This window comes from Seriola lalandi, unplaced genomic scaffold (assembly GCF_002814215.2).
Source record: "Seriola lalandi dorsalis isolate HSWRI2012SDOR001 ecotype SW California unplaced genomic scaffold, Sedor1 jcf7180002054798, whole genome shotgun sequence".
Classification (NCBI taxonomy): domain Eukaryota; kingdom Metazoa; phylum Chordata; class Actinopteri; order Carangiformes; family Carangidae; genus Seriola; species Seriola lalandi.
Genome location: NW_019525351.1, coordinates 100564 through 109153, shown reverse-complemented (window position 1 = coordinate 109153; position 8590 = coordinate 100564). Strand labels below are relative to the sequence as shown.

The 8590-nt window shown below is 42.5% G+C and overlaps 2 protein-coding genes across 3 annotated transcripts in view; both read left to right on the top strand.

The window, feature by feature from the left end:
- cdk20 (cyclin dependent kinase 20) overlaps window positions 1-2676 on the top strand; it is a 5235-nt gene extending 2559 nt beyond the window's left edge. Inside the window, exons 6-8 of the mRNA XM_023426002.2 lie at window positions 733-856; window positions 1394-1549; window positions 2329-2676. Coding sequence (XP_023281770.1) covers window positions 733-856; window positions 1394-1549; window positions 2329-2520 — 472 coding nt within the window. The 3' untranslated portion in view covers window positions 2521-2676. The remainder of the gene's footprint in view (window positions 1-732; window positions 857-1393; window positions 1550-2328) is intronic.
- A 74-nt stretch (window positions 2677-2750) lies between these two features.
- Window positions 2751-6659, top strand: LOC111669618 (erythroid transcription factor). 2 transcript variants are annotated; one of them, XM_087179221.1, is made up of 5 exons: window positions 2751-3702; window positions 4785-5091; window positions 5174-5313; window positions 5422-5547; window positions 5652-6659. In XM_087179221.1, the coding sequence occupies exons 1-5, from the start codon at window positions 3664-3666 to the stop codon at window positions 5862-5864; spliced, it is 825 nt and encodes a 274-aa protein (XP_087035347.1). In that variant the 5' UTR covers window positions 2751-3663; the 3' UTR covers window positions 5865-6659. The 2 variants fall into 2 exon arrangements, with proteins under 2 accessions (XP_087035347.1, XP_023281766.2); XM_023425998.2 differs by lacking the exon at window positions 2751-3702 and having other exon boundaries at window positions 4441-5091.
- Window positions 6660-8590: the final 1931 nt, after the last annotated feature.

Below are 8590 nucleotides of genomic sequence, written 5' to 3'. Positions count from 1 at the left end.
TCATCTTAATACTGAAAGTACTCACTACTACTACTACCATACTGCTACTACTAAAACTATTCATATTGTTTCCTGTGGCTTTGGTCACTTAAAATTCAGAATTGACTGTTTCCTCAAAATTACAGCTAAACGCGATGACCCTATAAATATATTTTATGTTTTAATTGTTACCTGATAATGTAGCATGAGGTTTTCATGTGTAGTCCACATTTTTTTTTTTTTTACCACCATTAAGACTCTTTTATTTTTACTCTGTTTAGAAATCTTGATTTTACATGATTCCTTATTTGACTCCAGGGTTCACAGATTAACTCCACATTTACACTAACCTCTAACAGGCACTATTCCTGTTAAACTGGTGACAGATCCATGTGTGTGTGTGTAATGGTGTGGTTGTAATTCATGGGAGAATATGACTACATTTACTCTAGCACAGTACTCCAAAATCCAGAGGAATGCTCTACTTTAAATAATTACTTAAAATAATGAATAGATAATGTTGTGCAGCGCTCAGAGCTGAGCAGCAGGGGCAGTCTAAAGCCACAGCTGTACTGACTGTGTGATAACCTGGTCCAGTATCAGGCAGGTTTACAGAGGAAAGAGCAGCAGGTGAGACGTTCTGTCTCTGTTGTAACAGGAAGTTTCAGGGTCAAAAGATAAATCAGACCTCTGTAAATGTGAATCCTCTGCACATTGTTGATGTCATGAATAAAGTTTAATTTTGTGTTTCAGGGCGGTGGGCTGTATCTTCGGGGAGCTGCTGAACTCGTCTCCTCTGTTTCCTGGAGAGAACGACATTGAACAGCTCTGCTGCGTACTCAGAGTGCTGGGTACACCAACACAAGAGAGCTGGCCTGTACGACACACACACACACACACACACAGTTATGATATCTTCAAGTGTGATCACTGCACAGTGTAATTCCACTGATAATAAATGTATGTTTCAAAGACTCAAACCCCAGAACAAAAGCTTTACTGTCTCCGACTCTTTTGACTCTGTTATGATTATAGTTTGAACCTAAGCCACACTTCATTAATTCAATTATACCTGTTTGAATTTCTTTAGTTTCTTTAGTGTTGTTCCAGGTAAAATCCTTATGTGCTGAAAAACTGTGAAAATAAAAATCATCTGGCATCTTGGAAATACTGTAACTGAACCCCATCAGAAACTCTCAACCACCTGATGTTTTAAATATATTATGTGGTAGAAAAGTCAAAATAACAATGAAAAATAAACAAAATTAAAATTCAGGTGATTCCACACAACCATATGATCTTAAAGCTGCAGTTTAAATTAACAATATGAAATTATTTTTTGTTTTCTAATTGAAGTAGATGTTAGAGATGAAACAGACTCACTGTGTTAAAGACTCTCCCTGTCTCTTTCCAGGAGATAGTGGAGCTCCCAGATTACAATAAAATCACCTTTAAGGAGAATCCAGCGATCCCATTGGAGGAGATCGTCCCTGACACGTGCCCTCAGGCTGTTGACCTGCTCTACAAGTTCCTGGTGTATCCATCCAAACAGCGCTGCTCAGCCAGACAGGTAGGAAACAGGAAGTGGACTTCAGGTCTGTGTGATCCAGAGTTAGGAGTTCCTCAGGGTTCGATCTGAGATCCCCTCTTCTTTGTTGTTTTTAGTGTATCAGTGTTTTTATTCACGAAAGAGTCGAGAAACCAAAGAATCATATCAGTCCAGTTCACTCTTTCTGGAACCTTAGAGGTCTCTGCTGATATTACAGGGGTTCATTATTGAATTGCATCATGGGAAGTGTAGGATCCAGTCTTTTTGGAGTTCGACCCATTCTAGAGACTAAAAGCCAGGATCTCTCCACCTCTGCTGCTCAGATTCTGTTTTAATCTGTTTCTCACAACAAAAACAACATGTTTTCCCTCCAAATGTGGCCACACACTTTTACACCTCAAACAACAGGAATCACTTTTTTTACTTTCCATTCAAGTCTCTTTATGATCAAACTGTAAATGTGGATAAAAACCAGGTGGATGGAAACCAACTCACGAGAGTGATTATAATTTATCAACAGAATATTATTCAACAACAATTCCAATAATCAATCTTTCAAATCATTTATCAATAAAACACTCGGTCCAGTTTCTCCAGAGTCATTTTCACTAAACTGAGTCTCTACAAAGTTGGACATTTTCCACAGTTTCCTTACATTTGACAGATGAAATGAATAATACTAGTGAAAAATCCCCATTAGAATTTTCTAAATATTGATTGATGAAATGATTGATGATTTGATTGACATATTGATTGATGAATTGATTGACGTTACTCCTGGTCTCTCATCCTCTCTGCAGGCTCTCCTCCATCCGTACTTCTTCTCCTCTCCCCTCCCTGCTCACCACTCAGAACTGCCCATCCCTCAGAGGGGGGGCCGACCCCCCCGCCAGCGCCTGCAGGCTCCGCCCACTGACTTCTCAGTGGACCTGCCCCTGCAGAACAGTGTGGTTGACCCTGCGTTGCTGCAGGGACATGCATCCTGCCTCTGAACAAACAGATGAACTGACTAATCATCTCTCTCTACACCTTCTTTTACACTTTTATCTGTTGATTTTATTTATTTATCGTGTGTTTCACTGACGTGTTCTTGTTCTTGTTTGTTTCACAACTTTAAATAAAGTTGACTGCAGGATTTTTGCTCTTTACTCACCTCCCAATTTTCAGTAAAAGTAGAACTGCAGCGAAATTATAATAAACTGAGATGATAATTTAATATGACATGAAAGGTTTAATTATGAAGTCACCAAAACTGAGTGTGTGACAGATGGTATAAGGAAAGTGAATGTTATTGAACTCCTCTCAGGTTCAGGTTCAGGATGGAGCTGGAAACCAGTCTGACAGACCATTTAAACATCGTGTCAGTGATAGTATCAGGGCCCTGCCCTTCATACATGGAAGTGTCCACATCAGACTGATGATGATTTGAAGTCTGGATCTTCTGGTTCTTTGAAACTGGAGCTTTTAAAAAGGTTCAGACTGAATGACAGTTACAGATCTGATTTTATATGAGAATCTGCAGGTTATTGAAAAATCATCATGATTATCTGTTATCTATCACATGGCCACATCTCCTCTGTACTGGTCTCTCTCCTCACTGGTTACCATTTTGAAACAGTTTCAAAGAACCAAAAAATCCAGACTCATGTCAAATTTTTATCAAATAATCAATACAATAAAAAATTCAGTTGATATAGTTTCACTTGTCAAACACTGAGGGAACCAGCCCAAAGTCTGTCACCACCCTCACTTCCTCCTCCTCCTCCTGCTCCTCTGTCACCTCAGACCAAGAGTCAGACTCTGTTCTTCATTCAGACCGAGCTGACTGAGCAACTCTTCTTCCTCTGTGAGTATCATTATCATCAACATCACTGCGGGTTAATCATTGTTCTCAGCTCACAGAAAATGGAACAAACAGCTGATTTAGTTTGAAAACGTTTTTCTGTTAATGTTCAGAAGAGATTTAAAACTGATTTACCTTTACAGCCTCTCTCTTTCTTTAACTACCTAATTGTGTTTTATTCATTTTTTCGCTAACAGAGATCCTGTGTGATTAGATGAGATCTCACTCCTGTTTTCTTTTCCCTCCTCTGACACAGTGACATCAGACTGTTCCCAGCTGATTGTTTGCTGATATGACGACTCGATCTGAAACATCAGGCTTCAACACAGAGGTCAGACTCACTCATCATGTTCACTCACTTCTGCCTCTGTCACAGTGACACTGTGGTGCTTTGGTACAGATTTTCACATGTTTCATCCAGCTGAACTAAATATCTGCTCCAGGTCAGGAACCAACACACTTTAGGTTTCTGGTCTGTGAAGGTCTCTGACTTTAGTGACTGAGGTTCTAGTTGACCTGCTTCTACGATTCAGAGAAAAACTGTTATATCCATATCATACTTCAGTACCGCTCTCCCACCTGGGGCCGGGTTCACAAAGACAAATAATTCATCCTAAATTCATCCATTGCACAAAGCACTTTAATTTTGACTATCTTAAGTGGGTCTGTGTTACAATGAATTCTGGGTAAATTGAGACTTTTTTCTAAATAAAAAAATGGCTTACCGGGAATCGCATCCAACCACCCAGCTCCATTTATCCCACCTGAAGAATCTAACAGTTACAAGGATGTTTCACTTTAAGAGTGAAACAATAAAAAGAAAAATTTGATTTGTAAAAAAATCTCTGTGGACTCTAAATACTCTTTCCCTTCTTCAAACAATGCTAGCAAACCACAAATTGTGAGCCATGTTTTCCTGTTTCTTGTTGTTGGGTGCTACTGCTCAGCGCAGGTGTCATTGATTGTTACCATGGTAACATTGGTCTTAGGCCTGAGTTAGTCTTGGGGTAAGGTGTCTAATGTTTTTGTCTTAAAATGAGTCAGTCTTTATTGTTGTGAAACAGTCGGACAAACATCGGACTAATCTATGAGCAAAATGAATACTGGACCAACACTACAGACCAGTCTGAAATATCTCTGTGAAACCAGCCGCTGGTCTAAACTAAGCTATAAACCAGTTACACCTCACCCAGAACTCTGCCGCTACCCGAGTGATGATGAGGACCAGAAGTGGAGAACCCATTACACCTGTTATAAGGTCCTTATATTGGTGATCAGCCAGAGTCCATAATGACATTAAAGCTCTTCCTGGTCTTGCAGCAGCTCACCTGTCTGACGTCCATCCAGTCCATGAGCCAGGACTCTCTCAGGTCTCATGAAACACAAATAGATATTCACTATTCTCCTTTGCAGGTTAACCCGACCCCTTCACACACCCTCCTCCAATCACCAATCATGTCTTATGATGCCAGTCACCATGTCATGAGTCCTTGTCACTGGTTGGACGACTCAACTCAATCACTGAGCTCTGCTTACACAACGCCTCCTCCTTCCTCGTCATATGGTGATCCTGCTATGACCACGCCCCCCACCTGCCTCCTCTCCTCAACACCTGGATGGAATAGTTACTATGGCAACTTTTATCCCTCCCCCTCCTCCAACCCTTCTGGTGATTGGATGTTACCCAGCAAGCTGTCATGGGGGCCGGATGGTCTGCCAGGTGAGATATGTACCTGTCTGAGCTGCACCTGTGTGCTCTTGGTCAGAGGATGTTTCATGTTGTTGTTGGTGTGTGTGTTCAGAGCAGCGTGAGTGTGTGAGCTGTGGGACAAGCAATGCCCCCCTATGGAGGAGAGACGCTGTCGGTCGTCACTTGTGTCACACCTGCAGCCTCCAACAGAAGACCAGCAACAAACCACTGCTGAGACCAAAGCGGAAAACTGTAAGATACATACACCAGTGTTTTTGCTAAGCTAGGCTAACAGTTTCTCCCTGCTTCCAGTCTTTGCGCTAAGCTAGGCTAACAGTTTCCCCCGGTTTGGGTTCTCAGACGGTGACTCAGAGAAAAGGGACTCAATGTGTGAACTGTGACACAGTAACAACAACACTGTGGAGGCGAAACAGTGCAGGAGAACCAGTCTGCAACGCCTGTGGCCTGTACTACAAACTACACCAGGTACTGCAAACTGTACTACAACTGTACTACACACTACACCAGGTATTACATCAGGTACTATGACTTTATTACAGAGTACACAGAGTACTGTTGTTGTGTTTCAGGTCAACAGGCCACTGACGATGAAGAAAGATGGAATCCAAACCAGAAACCGTAAAGTGACCAGTAAGAACAAGATGAGCAGGAGAAGCGACAAATCAGAGAAAAAGCAGTCAAGGCTGGCCCCTCCCACTGAGGAGGTCACCTTTCAGTCCTTCACACAGCTGCTGCCCTGTGACCTGTGCACCTCCTCCTCCTCCTCTCTGCAGCTCTGCTGAACATCAGCTATGGAACTATTTTCTTGCTGCTCACAGAATTATAGATCTGAGGAGCTGTAGCACAGAGGCATTGGGTGGATGAATACACCTTTGCGAAGTAGTTCCAGTTTACTTAACACAGGCTCCATCTGTTGTTACTGTTGAATAAAGTTTGTTTTTGTGTGTAAAAGTGTTTTGACTTGTTACTTGTGCAGAGTTTGTTTATTTCTAATTAACCTGTGACCTGTGTCCTTCACACTGCATTCATATACATGTAAAATAATTACATTCTAGTCGTGAAGTATAGTAACCAAAATCCAGTTGTCGTTAGAGTCCAATGTCTTTCTGATGCATGCTGGGAAATGTGCTCTGCTTCTTTTATTGGACTTTCCCTCTGTTCTGCACTTCTTTATTCTCCCTCTCTCTCTCCTTCACACTGAGGCATTATCCCTGTTTTGTTTTTTTTGTTGTGATTTTTCTGGAAGACCTGTAAATATACATATCTGTTTCCAGTCTTTGTGCTAAGCTAGGCTAAACCTGTGCTCTATTGGACCCTAAGGTGAAACTGATCAGAGTCATTTGACTGTGGATGAGATACAATAAATAGTGAAAATAGTGACTCAGTGTGTGTGTGTGTGTGTGTGTGTGTGTGTGTGTGTGTGTGTGTGTGTGTGTGTGTGTGTGTGTAAATGAAAACCTGTAAATGTAAATGACACATTTTTTTGGGGGGGGGATAACTGTGTCTGTGAATCATTTCTTGATCTGTCTGTGTGTATTTACCAGGTTTGAATAAAAAGTTGCTAAAGAAGCTTGAAACTTGTGCAGACAAGTTCTTTAAATCTGGACACACACATAATATTATAGATGACTGTTAGTGTTTTAGTGGCATTTAGACTTTATAAAAAACATGAGCAGCTTGACTTGACAAAGGCCACAACACTGAATCTGAACCAACACCTGAAAACTGAGGTTTCTGAATTTGATGATTATTATAGTGATTAAACTGAAACTGACACATGATCAGAGACAAGATAAAAAAAATAACATGAGAGATGAAAACCAGATGTGCAAAAGAGACAAGGTGTCACTGCTGTCACTGTCAGTCAGTCAATAAAGAGCTGTGTGAGATAGATTCATACTGAGAATATTAAAGATGTGACGTCTCCTTCATTTCTCTGTTCTCTGACTGCAGCTCTCTCACAGAATGGAGACATAACAATATCACCGAACCTGAATACAGCCCTGAGAACTGTGAGGAGGGAGGAACTCCAGTAGCTGGGGGAGGGAGAGGGAAAGGGGGTTTCATGTGCACATTGACAAACATCTTTAAACACAGCTCACACTCATCTGTATAAAAGCTGAGATCAGTGATTTGCTGAAGCAGAATAAATGACTGAAGCAAACAGGAAGTGAGCTGGAAAACCAAAACCAGGAGCTAAAAGAGGCTGAGGAGCTGCACACACACACACACACACACACATACACACACACATATACACACAGACACAACACACACACACAGACAGAGCAGTTGTAACAGAGGCCTCAGGCTGTGAACGAGCATCATGTGTGACAGTGAAGGCAGCATGTTGGTATCACTGGTCTGATTCTAACCCCCCCCACCTCAGAGCCCCTCAGGCTGCCTGCTGGAGGCCGATGTTGTGCAACGCAGGAGGCTTCTGGTTTTCCGGACCCAGAAAAAAAGGCCAAGAGAGGAAAAGGGAGATGAAGAGGGGACGGTTAGTGGTCTGAGGCCGGCCAGAGACTCCCTACCTCTCTCTACCACTGTCTCTCTCTCTCTCTCTCTCTCTCTCTCTCTCTCCCTTTCTGTCGGTGATGGCAAAGAATGGCTGATGCATGACACCAGGAGATTAGCAACCACAATACACACACAAATATACATACACACAAGGGCATCCGTTCAGTCGTTAGTGCTGACAACACACACACACACACACACACACACACACACACATACACACACACACACATACACAGAGCAAACGGTTGGTTCAAGGTTGAGAGACGTTGAACAAATCAGACCACAACCTAAACACAGACTCTGGATTCTGGTGGTTTTTCTTTCGTCATATGGATCACAGTCCAGACCCCAGACAGTGTTGCACAGAGCTGTGGAGGGATTATGAGGCAACGGACCCCTGGACACAGACCTCCAACAGCCCATCACTCCTTCCACTGTGGAGCAAGACCCCCAGACTGACAGAGACTCCAGACACAGACTACAGATCCCAGGACCGCATCTCTGTGTGGTTTTTATCTTTACAACAAGAACACTTTCAATAGAGGCTCCGCCCAGTGGTCCTCTGACCTCTTGGGCCCTTGGGCTCACACCTGTTCAATCCATTCAATGATCCACCTCTGGACAGAACCAACAACGTCCTGATGGTGTATCTGCTCTCAGTCTGACCTGCCGCACAGCTGAAGATGTGTTGTTTGTCGTGAGTGTAGCTACTGATCAAAGGTTATGGAGTCATCAGGATCAGGTCTTCATGGATTCATTTGTGGTGAATCCATTACTGCGCTGACTGAGCAGAACAAAGCCCAGTCAATCACAGTGACATGTCTGACTCATCACTGTCACAATCTGGTTTATACAGAAAGCTGTTTCACAAAGACCAAGGGTCCATGTTGTGATGCTGCCTGTTAGCAGCTCTATCTGTATGCTGTCATATGAAGCCTACTGATCACTTTATCATCCACTGTGTGTGTGCGCGCGCGTGTGTGTG